Here is a 23,862-nt window from a genome sequence, read left to right on the forward strand (position 1 = left end):
CCTATCAGACCGGGACACGCCCTTCTAATTCCCACAGGTGTGCAGCATGCAGTACCGAGGGGGCCTAGAAACTCCCTCTGCCACCATTCCCATGTGCTCGGGGAGCTTAAAACAGCTCCCTCCGCATTCATGGGACTGTATGCAGAATAAACCTATTCATTAACGACCAAGAGACATGTGGTGGGTTAAACTTGGCCGCAGGCCTTTATTACTGGTATCATCATTTTATTAATTCAACAACTTTATTACTCATACAACCATTGTATGTACAACCATCAAACACTTGTTAACTTGAACCAACAGTAGTCATCAACCTAGCCATACGGCTCAGGTTGGGTATTAACTCATTATTATAACCATCCCCACTAGCCGGACCCGTTTCTGGGTAGCACCCTAGAAACGACACCGGCCCAACCACCCAACCTCGCGGCCAACTCCACCATGCTCTGCAAATCATTGTTAAATATGTCGAGCCCAACCTCTGAGAGATGAATCCCGTCCATCCTGAAGAGGCCGACCAACCCCCCTTCTAAATCTACATGACGGAAGGATAATCCCCCGATCTCGGGCATGAACTTAGCTACCGCTCTGTTTATCCTCTTTCTAACTCTTTCTAAAGGGGAGTTCAGCCAAATAAGTCTTGGGGCTATCTCTGAGAAGACCAACTGAACCTCAGGAAATGAAAGTTTAAATTGACTTAAATCATATTTGATCTGAAGAATCAGATCCAGGGTTTTCCTTTTCCCTATGTCATTTCCACCGAGGTGGAGAATCAAAACGTCCGGGATTGGCATTGACTGAAACAATAAACTTAATTCATCAAATAGGTTATGCCATACCATACCCCTTCTTCCGTGCCAACAAATGTTCACCCACTTGGGATCAAAATTTAAGCTTCCGGTATAGACTCGTCGCGAAGCTCTTCTTTCCGCCCAAAATATGTAGGAGTGGCCTACAATCCATACTGATAAAGCTTGACCTAGAAATTAAATTGGACAGTGAGGGCGAATGTAAAGCTTATAGGCATCTGACTGCCATCTACCAATGCGCTTAATGCTAACGACATCCAAACCAAGCCTAGCTGCCTCTGTGGCCGCACCTATCCTAAAGGAGTGTGACGAGAGAGGAAACCCCCCCAAGTCTAGTGTAGCCAAGCATTTCCGAAAAACCGCGTTGAACTGGTACACGGACAACGGGGTGCCATTGTCGTGGATAAAGAATGACCCCCTTTCTACCCCTCTAACTTGCAAGAACTGCCCGACTAGTTTGACCGGGCAGATAGGAGACTCTGGCAAAGCATGCAGCGTTAGCCAGGTCCCTTTTCCCATCTGATCAGTTTTTGACCTCGGTACAAATATAGAAAAACGCGAAATGCCCCAAATCATATGCTCAAATTTAAAGTTGGACTCCGATTTCTTATTGGGAGCGACTAGCTCCGATATCCTGAACGCTCCGAAAAAAAGAAGAGAAAAAAGAGCACGAAAAAGAGACGCTTCGTAGCGCGAAAAACATATAGCCCCGACCGCCGAGCATAATTTGGTAAGCAAGGGAGGAGTAACTGCCATTCTATTGTCCCTATTCTGGGAGCCTTTCCTGTAGCCTTTTAATGCCTGGTGAACCGAAAAGAAAGAGGAGCAAGGAGGAAAGTTATTCAATTTGCCGAAAAAAGAGATCCCGGCCAGGATTTTATTAACCTGGGACCATGACAGGTTACCAGCCATTAATTTGTTCAGAAAAGATAGCACCAATTTTTCGGAAAATGCCAGCTGATGTTCCCTCATCGAGGCCAAATGGGCCAACCACAACCTCCATGCTGAGGAATATGCAGACATTGTAGCTGGGGCGATGGATTTTACTATATTCAAACGCACAAAGTCTATATCAGATCCCACAGGTGTGCTGGGCACTGGATCCCCCTCTCGTCCGCGGCTGGTAACAGAGACCTGAATCTCTCCATCTGTAACCGGGAGAGAGAGTCCGCTATATCATTCAGCTTACCTGGAATATGACGGGCTTTTATCCAAATGTTTAAACTCAAACACTTAAAAACTAAGTAACGAATCAGGGAGATGACCGGGGGGGATTTGGACGATAAGCAATTTATCGCGAAAAGCACCCCTTTATTGTCTGTGCTGAACATAACTCTTTTGTTCCTGAAATGGTCGCCCCATAACTCTAGTGCGACCACAATGGGAAAGAGCTCCAGAATAACTATGTTTTTCGTATGCCCTTTCTTACGCCAGCTGGGATGCCACAATGAAGCGCACCAATGGGTTTTCCACAGGGCTGAAAAACCCACTGAACCCGCTGCGTCTGTAAACAAACTGTAATCCCGATCAGTCACAAATTCAGACTGGAAAACTGCTCTTCCATTGAATTTTTCTAAGAACTGTGACCATACCAAGAGGTCTTCTCTTATCTCCGAAGAGACTCTGATGTGAGACGTGGGGGATTTGAAACCCGAAATCGCCAGGTAGAGACGCCTTGAAAAAATCCGACCGACGGGAAGAACCCTTGATGCAAACGCCAGCATCCCCAGCAATTTTTGAACTTCCTTCAGAATGACCTTCTTTTTTCTGATCATTCTGAACAAATTGTCCCTTAATTGAGACACCTTCTCAGCAGGAAGCTCAAATTCCATTGCTAAGGTGTCAATTGTTATTCCCAAGAAAACTAGCCGTGTTGACGGATACAACGTCTTCTCGTGCGCTAAAGGGATATTGAATGCCTTACATATTTCCAAAAAAGAATTCAGTACCTTCATGCAGTCAGCAAACGACCTCCCAAGGAAAAGAAAATCATCTAAGTAGTGAACCAGGAAGGTTGAGCCAGATTGTTTCTGCACTACCCATTCCAGGAATGTGGCAAATGACTCGAAATAGCTGCAGGAGAGGGAGCAGCCCATTGGGAGGCAACGGTCAAAGAAAAAACAATCGTCAAAAACAAAACCTAATGAATTGAAGGACAAAGGGTTAATTGGTAATAAACGAAAAGCAGATTGAATGTCTGCCTTAGCCAGAAAGGAACCCTTACCCAGCAAGCGTAGTTTTTTTAAAGCGTCATCGAATGTTAGATAATTTACCGATGACATTTCTTCGCTAATTTGATCGTTAAGGGAATCCCCCACCGGAGAAGACAGGTGGTGGATCAACCTGAAGGACCCTACTTCTTTTTTGGGGACCACCCCAAGAGGGGAGACCCTGAAGTCCTTAAACGGGGGGTGCAGAAAAGGGCCTGAAATTCTACCTTCCCTGAGCTCTTTGAAAATTTTTTCCCTAACTACTTCAGGGAAGTCTGTTGCTGACTTCAAATTTTTTCCCACTATGCAACCCTGCCCTTCAAAAGGGGGGAGTCTAAAACCTTCTTTGAAACCTTCACATAGTAGCTGGGCTGTCTGCCTGTCTGTGTAGATTAGGAGCCACGGGAGCATTTCTTGCAACTTCACCGGGGATGCCGCTCTTCGGAAAGGACTCCCTGTATTGTGGCTGGTTGGCAACTGCCATTTTTTTAAAGCATTTAGCGACCGGGTGAGTCCCCCCGCAAAATGCGCACTCATGCCTATACCTGCAAGTGCCCGGGAACTTGCACTGGGAATCGTTAAAGGAAAAACATATTCCTTTTCTATAAGAGGCGGCTGGAGCGCCCGCATTTGGTGACTGGGGCCTGAGGGTGAACCCTCTCTGAGGCAGAAAAAGGTTCAGCCACAACCCAATGTCTTTTGATCCCCATTGTAGATTGGGGTGAACAGATAATTTTTGTCTAAACGACTCATCGTATGAGAACCATGAGACACCACCAAAATTCTTATACGCTTCCAAAACTATATCCATATGTTGCATCAAACCCACACTTTTATCAGGGTACTTCTCGCATATTACACTAGAGTAAATCAGAAAAGCCTGTAACCAGTTATTAAAGGTTCTTGCCACTGGCCTGCGCCTATCCCCTTCCCTCTCCTCCGTTTTTTCCCAGAACACTGACTCCTTTGCTGAAGGTAAAAGTGACAAAAGGTCAACAAAATCACCCTTGACAATTTTATCTTTTGTGGCTGCAGTTAGGTGGTAACCTAAAGGTGACAGTGTGCAAGGCAGAGCTTCCCTAGCACAAATTTCAGGTACATTCACTGGTATATCCATCCCACTGACATGCAAAGGTTGTGATACACTTCCACTCAACCCCAGGCCGCTCCTACCTTCCTCTTGGTTGGCCCAAACAGTGGCTGCAGAACAGTTCTGAGAAACAGGTAAGTTAGGAGACATACCAGCAATGATAGAAGACAAAGAAGCAGTAAGGGAAGTTAGCAGCTGTAACTGAGACAGATTTTCATTACCTGGACCTGACGCAGGGACCGTCTGGGCACATATCACTGGGATTTGCTGTGGTTGAAACGCTGTCTGTGTGCTGGGTGCTCCCATGGACCCAGCTGCGTTCCATGACCTGCTGATGCCGCTGCCGGGAGAAGCCAGCAGCATGGGTCTTCCTGTGTCTGCAGCGAGTGCCGCCTGTGCTGGAACCTGTTGGGAAAAAACACTGGATGTTGCACTATCATTAGGAGGGGGGGCCCGACTGCTTGGCGCGGCCCCCCCGCTGTCCCCCTCCGTTTCTTCCTCTCTGTGACCCCCTGGCCGGAGGTGCCGTGGCGACTGCTTTGGCAGCGGGAAGTCTATTAGACTTCCTCCGCTTCAGTGGTGAAGGTTCTGCTCTGTCCGTGAGGGCTGGAAAGGCCGGAGGCGCCTCCTCCTCCATGCTGCCTATGTGTGTGCCAGCCAGCTGACTGACACTGCCAACGTCCAATCCCCATGAGCCTGCTGCTGAACCGTCCAATGGGTGCGGAAAATAGCATGGGGAGGATGTCACTGGTGCGTCAAGTCCGGAGGCGGGCACGGAGGCAGAGCCAGCTGACGTGCTCCGGTCTGTAGAGGCTATTGCGCGCTGCGTGTCCTGGGAGTGAGGTAGAGAGAGACACTGCTCCATCCAAACGTCTCCGTCTTCAGCGCCCGCTCTCTCAAGGATCCTTCTTACCAGGCTCTTCATTGCAGCTCGGGGGCGCGGGAGTTCAAAACCAGGTAATGGCTCCTGAGGCACTGGTGCCCACGCTTGCTCGCTCCTGCCTTAAGTCAACTACCTTCCTTCCAGAAAGTTCCCTGCGTCCCTGTGACCTATGGCTCGCCTGTCATTGGTCCCTGACTGCCTGTAATAAAGCCCCTTACCTTTCAGGTGTGCTAGGGAGGGGAAACCACCCCCTATCAGACCGGGACACGCCCTTCTAATTCCCACAGGTGTGCAGCATGCAGTACCGAGGGGGCCTAGAAACTCCCTCTGCCACCATTCCCATGTGCTCGGGGAGCTTAAAACAGCTCCCTCCGCATTCAGTACACTGCATGCAGACACCTATTCCCCTTTCTACTGTCAGAGGATGCTTGTTTGCAGCTGTCACTTTTAGCCATTCTGTTCTTACAAACCACTACCTAACGGGATTTTCTAGAGGATTACTGGCTCACTTTTGATTGATTAAACCTACTCTCTTTACAAAGGGCCCCAACGTTTGCTAGCAGAAGACACTAGCTTTCTTCACCTCAGGACCTACAATATTACATAACTGTGATTACTGTACTTGTGTAACCCTTTTCATTGTGTGTTTGCCTCTCAAAGGTTTTTGCGGCCCAGGAGCTGAGAAGTTGGCAAGACTTCTCTCCTCCCTCTCAGCGCCTGTGTTAAGCGCATATAGATTATGCCCCTTTCTTTACCTGCAGTTGCTAAATATTGAAGGTTGTATTTTCTAATGTATTAGTTATTTGTAGCAAGGTTTAAGTGTTGTAAGTTTCCATATGCTAAGTTTAAACCGTGCTAATATATTCAACTTGTTTATCACTACCAGGTGTGTGTCTATTTTTAATCTCCAGTGAGTGCAGGGGGCCGATAGTCACCAGCTCTCTGCTCAGGGATATCTGAGAGCCGAGTGATCAGCAGTGTTAGATCGCTCGGTTCTCAGTCTTAGAGCCGGCGGGGGGACAGTTGTAGTATTCGGACCGATGCTGCGTCTGCTTAGGCAAGTATAATTAAAAAAAAAAAACTTTTACATACCGTATTTATCGGCGTATACCGCGCATTTTTTTGCCCTGAAAATCAGGGCAAAATCGTGGGTGCGCGATATACGCCGATACCCGCTTTCCCGCGCCGAGTTTGAATACTGCGCTGGCATATACCGAGCGCAGTACACTCGTGTATAGTCGGGCAGTCTCGGCTCCTCCCGCACTCACGTCCTGGACGTACAGGACGTGAGCGCGACAGTAGCCGAGCCTGCCCGAGTGTACTGGCTCGGTATATGCCGGCGCAGTATTCAAACTCGGCGCGGGAAAGCGGGAAACGAGCGAGGAGGACGCCGCAGAAGGACGCCGAACCCAACGAAGAGGACACCCAAAGCCGCAGACGGACGCCGGACCGGACGAGGCCGCCGCGCAAGACACCAAAACTGTAAGTACAAAATCCTTTTTTCCACAGGAATTTCTGGCCAACTTTAGGGGTGCGCGCTATACGCGGGAGCGCGCTATAACCCAATAAATACGGTACTTCTCTTTTAACCCTTCGCCACTCCAGCTTGTCTCTGTGTATATCATGTAATGATGTATATGTGGCAGCTAAAGTCATTCAGGCTCTGCTTCCCACCTAGTGACTGCACTTTACTGTTCATCTCACAGTGCAAATTTGTGGTCAGTTCCGAATTAAATGGATTCAATAAACAAAATTCAGTCTCTATGCGTGGACGTTGATCTTATGTCATCAGTTCAGCAAAGATGCTGGTTGCATTATACAGACAGTACATTTGAAATATGGATCAGCACTAAAGTAAAATGTGAAAGTCATATTAAAGATGAATAAATGCTACAATAAGCACTCATAATGTGCATTTACTAAGATGACACTATGGGGGGTTGATTTACTAAAACTGGAGAGTGAAAAATCTGGTGCAGCTCTGCATAGAAACCAATCAGCTTCCAGGTTTTATTGTCAAAGATTGGCCTTAACGCACAGTGACCGCAAATATGCAGCGCTGTTAACACAACTGACTGTGCTGAGAGCGTGCTCCCTGCGTGCTCCCAGCTGGGTAGCCGTCGGGTACTGGAAAGCTCCTGATGCATACTTGTGATCGGGAGATTTCCAATCATGTGAATGCTGTGACAGCCAATCACAACCAAAGGGCCGGAAGCGTTCGGTTTGAAGAGGTTAATTGAACAAGCTGAAGTTAGTAGCTGATTGTCTGCCATGTCCAGTCGCACCAGATTCTGAGAGCTCCAGTTTTAGTAAATCTCCTCTTATAGTTTTTATTTAACCTCCCTGGCGGTAAACCCGAGCGTTACTCGGGGTTGGTTTTCAATGATAGGATCGGTATCCCCGAGTCACGCTCGGGCTGGACGTGCAGAGTGTGCAGCGGCACGGCTTACCTTCTCGCTGGATCCACAGGCAAGTTACTCACCTTGTCCCTGGATCCAGCGATGCCACCCCGCTGTGTGAGCGAGCGGGTCCTCCTCGCTCGATTCACAGTCTCCCCGTGTGCCGCCGATCTCCATTCCCTGCGACGTTACAACGCACGGGGGCGGAGAACGGCGCCAAATTCAAAAAAGTAAACAAACACTATACATACAGTATACTGTAATCTTATAGATTACAGTACTGTATGTAAAAAATACACACCCCCCTTGTCCCTAGTGGTCTGCCCAGTGCCCTACATGTTCTTTTATATAATAAAAACTGTTCTTTCTGCCTAAAAACTGTAGATTGTCCAAAAGTGTCCCTTTATGTCAAAAATGGTTTTAGATCAGCTAGAAAACAGCGATAATAAATTATAATCACTTGCAGAATTGTGCGATAGCGATTTGTGGGGAAATTCGTCATAAAAAAAATAATAATGACAGCGACAATTCTGCAACTGAGCAAATTTCAGTGATTTTGAGTTGATTACATTATTGAATAATTTTTATTATAATTATATTATTATTTGTTATAATTATTTATTATATTATAATTTTGTTTTAAAAAAAAATCATACCCGGGATGCCTACAAGACTCTTGCTTGGTCAGATTTAAGTGAGTTATTTCTAAAAATTACAGACCTACAGTATAAAACGCCAAATTTCCTTGCAAAATAATTGTACCGCTTTTGGTACGTAATTCCAGACAGAATCATACCGCCAGGGAGGTTAAGTGATGTAATAAATATGGGAGATTCTATCAGTGATTCATTGTCTCACCTGAGATTGGCGGTAATAATTGGGAGCTCTGGGCTGGATGTCATACATGGAGGATCTTCTTGTCTGTCGTTCACCCTCATCACCCCACCAGGCATCCTCTCTCAGAGTCTGACTTCTCACCAGCTTTCGTCCACCAATGGTTGGTGTGAGAAAGGCACCGCTGGGGCAGTCAATCTGGTGATAATGGATGGCAGGATCCACGTGAGAGAAATCCCCAAAATTTTCAAAACCGATTTTGAATCCATCGAGACTTGCAGGATTTTGTAGCTCTGGCTCTGCGGTTGGGTCATAGCTGTCCATGGAGGGAAGAGGACCCTCTGGGTACCACGACTGTTGCTCTTCCATATGGTTGTTTGTTATGAATCCATAGGTAGGTGGGAGAGCTGCTGTGCTGGTTATGTGATGATGAGGCTCTGTTGTACTGGTCATGAGATGGGGTGCCCATGTGGCGATCATGTGATGGGGTTCTGGCGTGCCGGACATTTGATGGGGTGCAGGGGTGGTGGTCATGTGATAGATTGCTGGACTGCCTGCCATGTAATGGGGTGCCGGTGTGCCAAACATTTCATTGCCAGCCATTGTGCCAGTCATGTGATGGGGTTCCAGACTGCCGGTCATGTGATGTGGTGCCAAAGTACTAGTCATGTGATAGTATGGTGGTGCGCTAGTAGGACGCGATGGGGTAGGTTCAAATCCAAAAGCTGGAGGTCCATACCCACCAGGATAAGCCTGTGCATTCTGGACCAAAGGATCCAGTTCATATCCTGGACAAGGGAATTGTGAGTTTTGGCCATTGGGACTGAAATTGGTCACATAGTCTGAAAATCCAATATGGAAGCCAGGATTCATCCTTCATTTGAAGATCTTTATTATGGTGGATCGGTCAGGATCTGTGGATGAGAGGACACAAACGGTCTGTACACACAATGCTGAGGTTTGGTGTTGCCCGGGGGGGGGGGCGTTGGATGGCTGACGTGGTGAGAATTTTTCTTGAAATGTATTGTTTACCAAAACTTTATTTTACTTTTCGGTAGAATAGTGAGACCATCTGTCAGGCTCCTATTGCTGTCTGTGTCCCTGCAGAGGAGATTCACCCTCTCTATCTGTACTGGAGACCATTGTCTGTGGAACAGGAAGTCATGGGAAATCCCAAATTCTACAGTTATTCTCACTATAACAGGAATGGAGGGGCATTTTACAATGGAGTCACCTGTTCTGGTGACAACTTTCTAAAATCTGAGATTTTTCCTTTCACTTCCTATTGTGTCTCTGGGACAGGAAGTGAAGGGACATCTCCCCAATAGGATACAGACACAAAAAAACCTGACAGGTGGAGTTCTAACTATTTGCAACTGGGTCAAAACGAATACACGTTTTGGCTTTAGGTGGAATAAGCTACAATTTGCTAATTTATTTCACTCTGTTATCACCCCAATAGTTCACTGGCCTGGTGGCACAAAACAAGGAAAGGAGCCCAACTAAAAAGTCAGGGAGCAATAACTGGCAACGGGTGTCACAGCCCAACACTGATAAGATGGGAAGTACCCTGAATGCCAACACAGTGCCTCCCAGTCAGAATGATTATTTCTGTGAGCTAAGGACACTTCTTATATCAGTGATTGTACACAGACACACACTGTACACACATATTATGTACAGTTACAGAAACACTGTACATGGATACAAAGTATCATACATCCTACACAGACTGAGCACTCTCCATACACTGACAGCTACTTAGGGGAGTGCACGGTCAGTCATTTTGATGTGTTTTTCCTAGTGGGCAGACAGCTGTACAATCGCTCTGTATCATGGTGTTTGTGTGTTGTCACCCTAGTAGTGTCATTGTCACCTGTGTGATGTTATCCCAGTGGCGTAAGGGATACTTGTGTGGTGTCACCCTGGTAATGTCAGTGTTATCTGTATTGTGTCACCCATGTGATGTCATTGTTACCTGTATGGTGTCACCCTGGTGGTATCAATGATATCTGTGAAGTGTCCCCCGTACTGTCATTGTTACATGTGTGGTGTCACCCCAGTATTGTTACTTGTGTGGTGCCAAACCGGTATTATTTTTGTGGTGTCACCCCTGTATTGTCATTCTTTCCTGTATGTTGTCACCCCAATATTGTTTTTGTTACTTCTGTGGTGTCACCCCATTATTGTCACCTGTGTGGTATCAGCCTGGCAGTGTTACCTGTGTGGTTTCACCCCAGGATGGTCGTGGTACCTGTGTAGTGTCCCCCTGGAATTGTCAGTGCTCGATGTGTGGTCCCCCCCCCCCGTATTGTCAGTGTTACCTGTATGTTGTCACCCTGGCAGTGTTAGCTTTATGGTGTCCCCCTGTTATTGTCAGTGTTACCTGTATGGTGTCCCCCTGGTATTGTTATGTGTGTGGTGTCCCCCTGGTATTGTCAGTGTTACCTGTTTCGGTGTCCCCCTAGCAGTGTTAGCTGTATGGTGCCCCCCCCTCGCCCCAGTATTGTCAGTTTTACCTGTAAGGTGCACCCCTGGCAGTGTTAGCTGTATGGTGTTCCCCTGGTATTGTCAGTGCTATCTTTATAGTGTCACCCTGGCAGTGTTAACTGTATAGTGTTCCCCTGGTATTGTCAGTGTTACCTGTGTGGTGTCCCCCTGGCAGTGTTAACTGTATAGTGTTCCCCTGGTATTGTCAGTGTTACCTGTGTGGTGTCCCCCTGGCAGTGTTAGCTGTTTGGTATCCCCCTGGCATTGCCAGTGTTAGCTGTATGGTGTTCCCCTAGTACTGTCAGTGTTACCTGTGTGGTGTCCCCCTGGTATTGTCAGTGTTACCTGTGTGGTGTCCCCCTGGTATTGTCAGTGTTACCTGTGTGGTGTCCCCCGTTATTGTCGGTGTTACCTGTGTGGTGTCCCCCTGGTATTGTCAGTGTTACCTGTGTGGTGTCCCCCTGGTATTGTCAGTGTTACCTGTGTGGTGTGTCCCCCGTTATTGTCGGTGTTACCTGTATGGTGTCACCTTAGCAGTGATCTCGATGTCAGGTGTAACTCTCTCCCGGCTGGGTGTCTGGATTGTGACAGAACCTGTTGTGTGTCATCCTGGTGGAGTTGAGCCTCCTGATATCCCTAATGAGCACTGTTTACACACATACACAGCCCGCAGCCCCGCACAGACCTCTGCCTGGAACACAACACCAAGTGAGAAGACTTGTCTTGCGAGGGAGACAGAGAGCGAGATCCCCCTCTACTCCCTACCCCGGGCTCACGTCCTGGCCTGTACAGGGTGGAGGAGAAATTGGCACACTCTCTAGTTAATGATTCTCCTGGATAGCAGAGCTGTCAGCGTCTCCTCACACCTCCCTCCTCACTGGCTACAAACTTTAGTGCCTTCTATCTTCCTGTATGTGTCCCGAAACAGACATTTCTGGTGAACTCTGATCGGAGGACTTCCCCTCACCCTCTGCTGCTCCACACCCCGCACACTACACAGGAAATTCTCTCTATGGTGATAATATCCCTCCCCGCCTCCATGACTGGAATCACAATACCGAATATTACACGGCTCACTGTCCATTGTCATCCCACAACACTACTGACTGTTCATTGTCATCCTGTAATACTACTGACTGCCCATTGTCATCCCACAACACTACTGACTGTCCATGTTATCCTATAATACAACTGACTGTCCATCATCCTATAACACTACTGACTGTCCATTGTTATCCTATAATACTACTGACTGTCCATGTTATCCTACAATACTACTGACTGTCCATGTTATCCTATAATACAACTGACTGTCCATCATCCTATAATACTACTGACTGTCCATTGTCATCCTATAATACAACTGACTGTCCATGTCATCCCATAATACTACTGACTGTCCATTGTCATCCTATAATACTACTGACTGTCCATGTCATCCTATAATACAACTGACTGTCCATGTCATCCTATAATACAACTGACTGTCCCTCATCCTATAATACTACTGACTGTCCATGTTATCCTATAATACAACTGACTGTCCATGTCATCCTATAATACTACTGACTGTCCATTGTCATCCTATAATACAACTGACTGTCCATCATCCTATAATACTACTGACTGTCCATTGTCATCCTATAATACAACTGACTGTCCATCATCCTATAATACTACTGACTGTCCATTGTCATCCTATAATACAACTGACTGTCCATCATCCTATAATACTACTGACTGTCCATGTCATCCTATAATACTACTGACTGTCCATGTCATCCTATAATACAACTGACTGTCCATGTCATCCTATAATACAACTGACTGTCCCTCATCCTATAATACTACTGACTGTCCATGTTATCCTATAATACAACTGACTGTCCATGTCATCCTATAATACAACTGACTGTCCATCATCCTATAATACTACTGACTGTCCATTGTCATCCTATAATACAACTGACTGTCCATGTCATCCCATAATACTACTGACTGTCCATGTCATCCCATAATACTACTGACTGTCCATGTCATCCTATAATACTACTGACAGCCCATTGTCATCCTATAATACTACTGACTGCCCATTGTCATCCCACAACACTACTGACTGTCCATTGTCATCCTATAATACTACTGACTGTCCATTGTCATCCTATAATACAACTGACTGTCCATTGTCATCCTATAATACAACTGACTGTCCATTGTCATCCTATAATACTACTGACTGTCCATGTCATCCTATAATACAACTGACTGCCTATTGTCATCCTATAATACTACTGACTGCCCATTGTAATCCTATAATACTACTGACTGCCCATTGTCATCCTATAATACTACTGACTGCCCATGTTATCCTATAATACTACTGACTGTCCATCATCCTATAATACTACTGACTGTCCATTGTCATCCTATAATACAACTGACTGTCCATGTCATCCTATAATACAACTGACTGTCCATGTCATCCTATAATACAACTGACTGTCCCTCATCCTATAATACTACTGACTGTCCATGTTATCCTATAATACAACTGACTGTCCATGTCATCCTATAATACAACTGACTGTCCATCATCCTATAATACTACTGACTGTCCATTGTCATCCTATAATACAACTGACTGTCCATGTCATCCCATAATACTACTGACTGTCCATGTCATCCTATAATACTACTGACAGCCCATTGTCATCCTATAATACAACTGACTGCCCATTGTCATCCTATAATACTACTGACTGCCCATTGTCATCCTATAATACTACTGACTGCCCATTGTCATCCCACAACACTACTGACTGTCCATTGTCATCCTATAATACTACTGACTGTCCATTGTCATCCTATAATACTACTGACTGTCCATTGTCATCCTATAATACAACTGACTGTCCATTGTCATCCTATAATACTACTGACTGTCCATGTCATCCTATAATACAACTGACTGTCCATTGTCATCCTATAATACTACTGACTGCCTATTGTCATCCTATAATACTACTGACTGCCCATTGTCATCCTATAATACTACTGACTGCCCATTGTCATCCTATAATACTACTGACTGTCCATGTCATCCTATAATACAACTGACTGTCCATTGTCATCCTATAATACTACTGACTGCCTATTGTCATCCTATAATACTACTGACTGTCCATGTTATCCTACAATACTACTGACTGCCCATTGTCATCCTATAATACTACTGACTGCCCATTGTCATCCTATAATACTACTGACTGTCCATTGTCATCCTATAATACTACTGACTGTCCATTGTCATCCTATAATACTACTGACTGCCTATTGTCATCCTATAATACTACTGACTGCCCATTGTCATCCTATAATACTACTGACTGCCCATTGTCATCCCACAACACTACTGACTGTCCATTGTCATCCTATAATACTACTGACTGCCCATTGTCATCCTATAATACTACTGACTGCCTATTGTCATCCTATAATACTACTGACTGCCTATTGTCATCCTATAATACTACTGACTGCCCATTGTCATCCCATAATACTACTGACTGCCCATTGTCATCCCATAATACTACTGACTGTCCATTGTCATCCTATAATACAACTGACTGCCCATTGTCATCCTATAATACTACTGACTGCCCATTGTCATCCCATAATACTACTGACTGTCCATTGTCATCCTATAATACAACTGACTGCCCATTGTCATCCTATAATACTACTGACTGCCCATTGTCATCCCATAATACTACTGACTGTCCATTGTCATCCTATAATACTACTGACTGTCTATTGTCATCCTATAATACTACTGACTGCCCATTGTCATCCTATAATACTACTGACTGCCCATTGTCATCCTATAATACTACTGACTGTCCATTGTCATCCTATAATACTACTGACTGTCCATTGTCATCCTATAATACTGCTGACTGTCCATTGTCATCCTATAATACTACTGACTGTCCATTGTCATCCCATAATACTACTGACTGTCCATTGTCATCCTATAATACTACTGACTGTCCATTGTCATCCTATAATACTACTGACTGCCCATTGTCATCCCACAACACTACTGACTGCCCATTGTCATCCTATAATACTACTGACTGTCCATTGTCATCCTATAATACTACTGACTGCCCATTGTCATCCTATAATACTACTGACTGCCCATTGTCATCCTATAACATTACTGACTGCCCATTGAAAAAACGGCGAGGGTTTACAACCCCTTTAACTCAGCAAAGGAGTTGGCGGAAGGAATGTAGTTGCTATGGGAAACCATGAACTGGTGGGAATGTAATAGCAGCTAGACAGCAAGGAGTGGTACTGGGCATGGGTGACGAGTGATCCGGTATCGAGGGGGTCTGTACTCTGGCTCCTTCCCTAGCAGTCAGTTCCCCAAAAGCTATTGGGACCAAACCCACAGTACAGAGACCCCATGGACCTAGACGCAGGCATACTCCAGAAGAGTTGTAGAAGGTAATAAGTGCATGGTCATTATAAGTGAGGCGGCATAGTAAAAATGGACTAGTGGAGAGGGCCATGGATGGGCTCTGCAGTGTCCCATTCTGAATGCTACAATCTGGAAGATAGGGTGTTCAGCAAAATGGGACAGTGTTTCACAGAACTGTACACAGCTGCACACAGCATACGACTCATCTCTGACTGTCACATGAATGTCCTTGGCATTGGCGCCTGGTCCTTGGCATCGGTGAGAGTGTACACAAGAGAGGCACCCCCAAGGGCAGGGTGAGTTGGCCCCGCCCACACACTGCTCACTGTTTATACTGTCTGGATGTGAGCTTAGATTTTTCCTCAGTTCTACTGTAAGGACAGTGATATGCACAGCTTGAAATTGAAAGTTCAGAGTATACATGCAGTGTATAATACATATGTGTACAGTTATACATATATTTACCGACAACATGCATTCACAGGATGTATAATGTACATGCACAGAATACATACAGTACAACACAAGATACACGCATTTTCAAGATACATACATGTACAGAATACATATACAGTATGGGGCATATTCTTATAGATCTGAGGCGGCGGAACGTATGTCCTTTCCGTTACGCCGCCGCAAGTTTAAGTGGCAAGTGCCTGATTCCCAAACCACTTACCTGTAAACTTGCGGCGGCGTCGCGTAAAGTCCACCCGCGCAAGCCCTCCTAATTCAAATGATCCTGGTAGGGGGCGTGGATCATTTAAATTAGGCGCGCTCCCGCGCCGATCGTAATGCGCATGCTCCGTCGGGTAAATTACCCGACGTGCATTGCGCTAAATGACGTCTCACGGACGTCATTTGTTTTGACTGTAACGTAAATGGCGTCCAGCGCCATTCACGGACGACTTACGCAAACGACGTTAAATTTTCAAATTTCGACGCGGGATCGACGGCCATACTTAACATTGAGTACGCCACCTAGGGGGCATCTTTATCTTTACGCCGCGTATCGCTTACGGAAACGACGTTAAAACACTACGGCGGGCAAGCGTAGGTTAGAGAATCGGCGTGACTAGTCATTTGCATATTCTACGCTGACCGCTAACCTAGCGGTCAGCGTAAATATTGCAGCCTAAGATACAACGGCGCAGGCCGTCGTATCTTAGGCATGTTTAAGTGTATCTCATTTTGAGAATACACTTAAACATAGGATCGGACTTACGTCGGCGTATCTGCTGATACGCCTGCGTAAATTAGTTGAGAATATGGCCCTATGTGTATAGGATACATACGTGTACAGGATACACACACATACAGGATTCACACGTGTTCAGTATACATACATGTACAGAATGCATATGCAGTATGTGTACAGGATACATATCTGTAAAAGATGCATGCATGTACAGGATACACACATGTACAGAGTACATATACAGTATGTGTACAGCATACACACGTGTACATTAAACATATACAGGATACACACATGTACACGATACACGGGTGTTCAGGATACATACATGTACAGAATACATAAACAGTATGTGTACAGGATACATATGTGTACAGGATACACACGCGTTTAGGACATGTACAGAACACATATACAGTATGTATACAAGATACACACGTGTTCACGATACATACATTTACAGAATATATATATGTGTACAGGATACAACTGTGTACAGCATACACACATGTTGAGGATACATACATGCACAGTACAGCCCATGTAAGGACAGGTCAGTGATCTCCAGCCACCAGCACACGCTCCTGTCTGTATGGTCAGTCTGCACTTTATTTCTGGAGCAGCACATGACCAGAGTGGCTGTTTATCAGATCTCATATTTCCCCCTGAAGAGATTATTCCACATACAGTATCAGGGGAGGAAGATACAAACGTCACAGGTTCTTCTCTGATAAATTATGCCACCTGTTAATTTTATCCAGGACAGAACACTGTATACAATGGCCCGGATTCAAAGAGATTTGCCCCTTTTTCACGGAGGCACAGGGCAGCGTTTTTGCCCTGCGCCCCCGCAAATTATCTGCGCTGCGCGCGATTCACGGAGCAGTAGCTCCGTAAATTGCGTGTGCGCTCTTTAAAATTGCCCTGTGTAAGGGCGCCTAATGTAAATGATCCCGTAGGGGGCGGGAATCATTTAAATTAGGCGCGCTCCCGCGCCGAGCGTAGAGCACATGCTCCGTCGGGAAACTTTCCCGACGTGCATTGCGGCAAATGACGTCGCAAGGACGTCATTTGCTTCCAAGTGAACGTGAATGGCGTCCAGCGCCATTCACAAAACACTTACGCAAACGACGTGAAATTCAAATTTGGCGACGCGGGAACGACGGGTATCCTTTAGCATTGGCTGCCCCTACTATTAGAAGGGGCAGCCTTACGCTAAACAAGCCGTACGGAAACGACGTAACTTGCGTACGCAGGGCTCGCGCAACATTGTGAATCGGTGTTAGTATGCAATTTGCATACTATACACTGAGCACAATGGGAGCGCCCCCTAGCGGCCATCGCAAGAATGCAGCCTAAAATATGCGTGGCATAAGAGCCTTATGCCACGCAGATTTTAGGCTGCAGTCGGCGTTACGATGTTCCTGAATCAGGAGCATTCGTAACGCCGGCGCAAGTCAGCAATTGCGCTGCGTAACTATGGTTACGCAGGCGCAATTGCTCTCTGAATCCGGGCCAATGAGTATAGTGTATATGGTGATCAGGGTATATCTTTTATACAGGGCGTGGGGCATATATGGTGATGAGAGTGTATCTTATATACACTGAACTGTGTACAGTCTCTATATGGTTAACAAAGTACATAATCCTGTATATAGTGAGCAGAGGGAATTTTATATTCACTGAGCAGAGTACAGATTATACAGTATCTCACAAAAGTGAGTACACCCCTCACATTTGTAAATATTTTATTATATCTTTTTCATGTGACAACACTGAATAAATTACACTTTGCTACAATGTAAAGCAGTGAGTGTACAGCTTGTATAATTTGCTGTTCCCTCAAAATAACTCAACATACAGCCATTAATGTCTAAACTGCTGGCAACAAAAGTTTGTACACCCCTAACTGAAAATGTCCAAATTTGGCCCAATTAGCCATTTTCCCTCCGTCATAAAAAGTTATAATAAAATATTTAAAAAAATTGGGGGGGTGTACTCACTTTTGTGAGATATTGTACAGTGAAATCGGTAGATCCTATATATGGTGAGCAAGGTATATCCTATGTACAGTTAGGAAGGTTTATCCTTTACACAGTGAGCTGGGTATTGTATATCTTATATACAGTGAGGGAATATGTCCTACAGTATATACAATAAGCACTGTATGTTTTAAACACAGATCCCCACCTAAATGTTGTATATGTGTCTTCCATAGGGGTGTTATATCTTCCTTAGATGAGTGTGATTCGGGGGGTGACTATTGTTAAATGTGTTAGTGGTGTCACTCTCTCAGGTAGGTGAGTTCTGACCAGGATGTAACTAGGAATTGTTCTGCGTCACCTTGGTGTCACCTGGTTGGCGCTGAACTCAGATAATAATTCTGAATCAATATTCAGAGCTGGGAGAGAAAAGCGGCCTTTGTTTTATGTCACATGACCATCCTTGCACAGTAACTGAGTATCGTACAACTCCTGAGAGATTTCTAATCAAAAATTAATAATTAATAGATCACCTTAATTTCTCCTTCACTACACCTAATTGAAAGTTAATCAAACCCCTTTGTAGGTGTAAACTGACATCCGCACATTCAGACAGCAGACACAGAAAGAATTGTTATGAACGGCCTAATTGTATTCTCTGCAGCTGCTCCAGTGCTTGTAAAGTCATATTTATTAATTACTTTGACCCTCTCTGTTTGAGGTCCATGTTTAGTGCATTGTGTGCGTTTTCATAAAATGTTAATGCTACACGCCTTCTTAGCACAGTGCTGCTGTGCGGTCACATGACCTACCTCTACCATCTTACATACGTCAGAAGGGAGTCTCAGCTCCTCCCACTGTAGTCTCTTAGATCGGGAAGAAAAGCAGAGGGAGGACATGTGATTGTACAGCAGCACTGTGCACAAAAGGTATTTAGCATTATAATTTTAAGAAAACACACAGACCTAAAACCGAGAGGATCAAAATAATTAATAGATGTGACTTTACGAACGCTTTAAATTACCACTTTTTGACATGTGGTATAGCAAATGCTATTGTGTGTGCATTAACACAACAAACAAAAATAGCAAAGTGTGAATAAGCCATAAGAGTCAATAAGGTAGAACCTTATTGGTAAAAAGATGAGGGATGGACAGCCGCACTCCAAACCAAACAGGTTGTCTTTATTCAAATCAACAGCAAGAACACAGCAGATCACAGCAATAGGAACAGGAGAATACCGACGTTTCGCACTGGCTTCAGTGCTTATTCATGGCTATATGAACCTTATGCCGTGTACACACGGTCGGAATTTCTGATGGAAAAAGTCAGACGGAATTTTTTCATCGGATATTCCGACCGTGTCTATGCCCCTTCAGACTTTTTCTGATGAGGCATTCTATTGGAAATTCCGTTCGTCTGTATGGAATTCCGACGGAGAAAAAAAACCCACATGCTCGGAAACAATTTGATGCATGCTCGGAAGCATTGAACTTCATTATTCTAGGCTTGTCGTAGTGTTGTACGTCGCCGCGTTTTCGGCGGCCAGAATTTAGTGTGTCCGTGTGTATGCAAGACAGCTTGAGCAGAATTCCGCCGTAAAAACTCGTCTGAGTTTATTCCGATGGGAAATCCGATCGTGTGTATGGGGCATAACACAGGATTTTAGGGCAGGTCATGGCAGTGAGGGAGGACAGAGACATAAAAGCTGTTGACTCTGCCTTCCATAAAGCTTATGCTTTGGAAAATACAGCTTTATGGTAATGGTCACTTTACCCAAATTACATATATTAATAACTAATTTATGTAACAGGTTTTGTAACATTCACATATAATCGTATAACATTTTCAATGGAGTATCTAGACTGAAAATCTTGTTATACTGTATTTATGTGAAATTGTTGGTAGGAATAACTTCCAACGCACAGCTCACATCCTGTCCAGAAGTTCCATAGAACAAACCAACTGAATACCCTTTTGTTGCCTCATTTTGCTTCCAGGTGCTGATGACATAACCCAGTGTTTCTCAACTCCAGTCCTTTCAGGCTTTCCATTATTTTGCACAGGTGATTTCATCAGTTTCACTGCCTTATGCCGCGTACACACGATCATTTTTTGGCATGAAAAAAAACGTTGTTTTTAAAAAATGTCATTTTAAATGATCATGTGTGGGCTTCATTCTGACATCATGTTTCAGGTTCTGAAAAACGATAAAAAAAAAATTCGAACATGCTGCATTTTTTTAAAGTCGTTTTAAACAATGTCGTTTTTCGGGTTGTAAAAAATGATCGTGTGTGGGCTAAAACGATGTTAAAAACCTGTGCATGCTCAGAAGCAAGTTATGAGATGGGAGCGCTTGTTCTGGTAAAACTACCATTCATAATGGAATAAGCACATTCATCACGCTGTAACAGACAAAAAAGCACAAATCGTCTTTTACTAACACGGAATCAGCTAAAGCAGCCCAAAGGCGAATGGAACTTCCCCTTTATAGTGCCGTCGTACGTGTTGTACGTCACTGCGCTTTGCTAGATCATTTTTTAAAAACAATGGTTTGTGGGCAACGTCGTTTTAATGATGAAGTTGGAAAAACTTTGTTTTTTCAACATGCTAAAAAACAACGTTTTTTTCATGCTGAAATATGATCGTGTGTACGCGGCATTAGTAATAACCACAGCCGTTTCATCTGAGGGAAATCTTGAAAACATGACCTGTTGGGGCGCCTTGAGGGTTGCAGTTCAGAAACACTGACATAACCAACAGTGTGCTCAGAAAATGTATATAACTGACAATGTCTCAGATGGTCTACAGCTCTGGCCACCCTTTTACACACATAGTACTGAATACTAAAGTGGAGTTCCAGCCCTTTAGTGTTTATTAAAAGTCAGCACCTACAAAAAGTGTAGCTGCTGATTTTTTTTTTTTCTTTTTAAAGTGTATTTTGTGCGTGTACTCGAGAGAGGAGCCGGACTGCAGGAGTTGGGAGTAGGCAGGCCTCCCCCAGAGGCAATCTGCCACCTTTCTCCATGCCCCAATGGCAATGGCGGGTGTGTGAGGGGGTCCTCCCACACAGCCCGCCCTACCTGCTCCGCTTTGAAGCCCAACGGGGCAGAGGGACTCCCTATAAGGGAGTAAGAGGATTTGCCCACTCAACCAGCCCCGTTAGTCCTTCAACTCTCTTTTTAGAGACCGCGTGGTCAAAGTGCGTGCATGTTAACCCAATTTCGAGTGCGTGTAAGTGTGGTGGTTTTTGTGGGAGGGGGTGGGCGTACTAAGCGCAGGCTTACCTCGCATAGCACACCCACGGGCTGAGACCACCAAACTCAATTCACATGTAGCCGAGACCGGGATCCGAACCCCTAGCTACAGAGGTGAATGGCTTGTCAGCACAGTGCCAATCGCGTTGAGCCACCGCAGCTCCCTTAGCTGCTGACTTTTAATAAACCGACACTCACCTGCTCCACGGTCCAGTGACACAGCTGCCCGGAGCTCTGCTCCTCTCCCCCCTCTCCGGCCGGTGCCTTTATTCATAGTGTGGGCACCTGGCCGTGACAGCTTTCGGCTTCACGGCCAGGCACTGCGCTCTATGAGTGGACAGGCGATCTCCTGGGACCTGTCACTTGTTCATGGAGATTGCCTAAAGGGAGGGGCGCCTAAGACGAGAAGGGAAGTTGCCGAGGCGGTCCCTGGGCAGAAGGAGGAGGTGGGACAGGAAGTCCCACTCCTACCGAAGCCCCCACTCCCCCCCCCCAAAAAATGACATGCCAAATGTGGCATGTAAGGGGGCGAGGAGTGCTTAAAGTGGAAGTTCCACTTTTGGGTGGAACTCCACTATAACTCTCACATCATTTTCCACATAGTCCCTTTATTTTTATTTAGGTCTAAAGCTAGTCAGTGTTGGAGCTTACACATGGTCGCCACAAGACGATTGCGATACCGGACCTAGAACTGCATTCTGAGAGGAAAGTTTGCATGCACCCCCATAGCCAGAGGCAGCAGGTATTTTTAACAGATGACCAGAGTGGTGAAGGAGTTTGGCAAAGGTATCAGCAAGGACGGGGGGTAGGTGGTCTTTTACAAGAACCATGTTTTAGGTCACAAACCAACCTGGAGACATGACTCTAAAGTGGAACTTTACCCATAACAACTTGATACAAAATAATGTTCTTTAGCAGGGAACATACATTCCACATTAATGGTGAAGTAAAAGGCATAAATGTGCTACCAAAAAATATGTAAAACAAAACCCCAACAAGTGAAGCAGCTACACAGGAATGTGACAAATTCAAAAGGAATGAGAGTGAGAATGTAGCGCTACATGTGGACCATAGTAACACTAAACTATGTATACTAATATGGGTGTGACCATATAATAAAGTGAAGAATGCTACGCAATAAATACCCAGTAAAGTGAACAGAAAACGTGAAAAACAATCCACAAAAGTGTCAAATGTAATTAAAATATAATGTCCATCATAAATCAATAGAGAGACCTCAAAAAACGTATCTTCCACAAGTGCATGTAAAGAGAAGAAAAAAATAGGGGGAGGGGTCGCTCTCCTCATAAACGGAAGACAGCAAGGGACGCAATTACCTGGGGTGAAGTGGAGTAAACTCTCCACAAGGTTAGAACACTAATTTCCTTCACTGAATAACTGGAGGGGTTAATCCAGGAAGACTTGAAGGGGTCAAATAAAAATGCCCTTATAAACAGGCTGTCAAAACTGTATACCCTGAAAAAGCTAAAGGTCAACCTGCTGCAGTCTCCTCCAATGGTGGATGCATTATTAATGTAGCTGGCAAGACATGCTACTTTACTGTCACATTCAAGGAGGCTCTAGTCCAAAGATTTGATCTAGATCTGAAGTGCTTCTACATACTGTAGCATCTGCAGGTGCCAGAACACCAGAAGTTATCAGACCATGTGCTGAGTGAGTCTAATGGGAATGGTTCACAATTATCAACCAGCTGCTGCACCTGCAGGACTCTGGAAAGTGGCAGGGTCTGCATCCCTTTAGACATCCCCTTTTGGGAGTATCTTATCAAAAATAAAAATTATCGCAGTATATGACAACATCTGGCTTTTATCTTGGTGCTGACTTCTGGGAAAATCAGTGAGCCAGTCATACAAGCAGGAAATGATGTTTCATTGCTTTTTACAGGAAATTGCAGCTCTGCAAAAGTGGAGTAATCCTTTTAATAATCCCGTCTGGAAGAAGTGAAGAGAAGTGAAGTGGTAACAGCTTTGTAAGAGCTGAAATTGGCGGCATACTTTGTGGTGGACGTGTCAGACGTCAATCAATGTTTTTTCAAGAGCGGTGTTCCCCGCGGTCATGGCAAGAAGTGCATTATGGCTGAAGCCATGATTGGTGAATCCTGTTAAAAAAAAAAAAAAAAATGGTGCAAGACACCAGAACACCGATCCAATCTATTTGGGAGTAGACAGGATACAGCCATCTGAAGGGTGACCATTAGCAGGTCAGG

The 23,862-nt window shown here is 45.0% G+C and overlaps 1 protein-coding gene across 3 annotated transcripts in view; it reads right to left on the reverse strand.

Moving 5' to 3' along the window:
- PIK3C2G (phosphatidylinositol-4-phosphate 3-kinase catalytic subunit type 2 gamma) overlaps positions 1-17,024 on the reverse strand; it is a 168,250-nt gene extending 151,226 nt beyond the window's left edge. Inside the window, exons 1-2 of one of the 3 annotated variants that reach the window (XM_040345483.1) lie at positions 16,922-17,024; positions 8,250-9,139 (exon numbers count right to left, since the gene is read on the reverse strand). In XM_040345483.1, coding sequence (XP_040201417.1) covers positions 8,250-9,098 — 849 coding nt within the window. In that variant the 5' untranslated portion in view covers positions 9,099-9,139; positions 16,922-17,024. Of the gene's footprint in view, positions 1-8,249; positions 9,140-11,230; positions 11,688-16,921 lie in introns of those variants that run through there. The other 2 variants (XM_040345484.1, XM_040345482.1) reach the window with 2 other exon arrangements.
- Positions 17,025-23,862: the final 6,838 nt, after the last annotated feature.

Source organism: Rana temporaria, chromosome 3, assembly GCF_905171775.1.
Source record: "Rana temporaria chromosome 3, aRanTem1.1, whole genome shotgun sequence".
NCBI classification, from domain to species: Eukaryota; Metazoa; Chordata; class Amphibia; order Anura; family Ranidae; genus Rana; species Rana temporaria.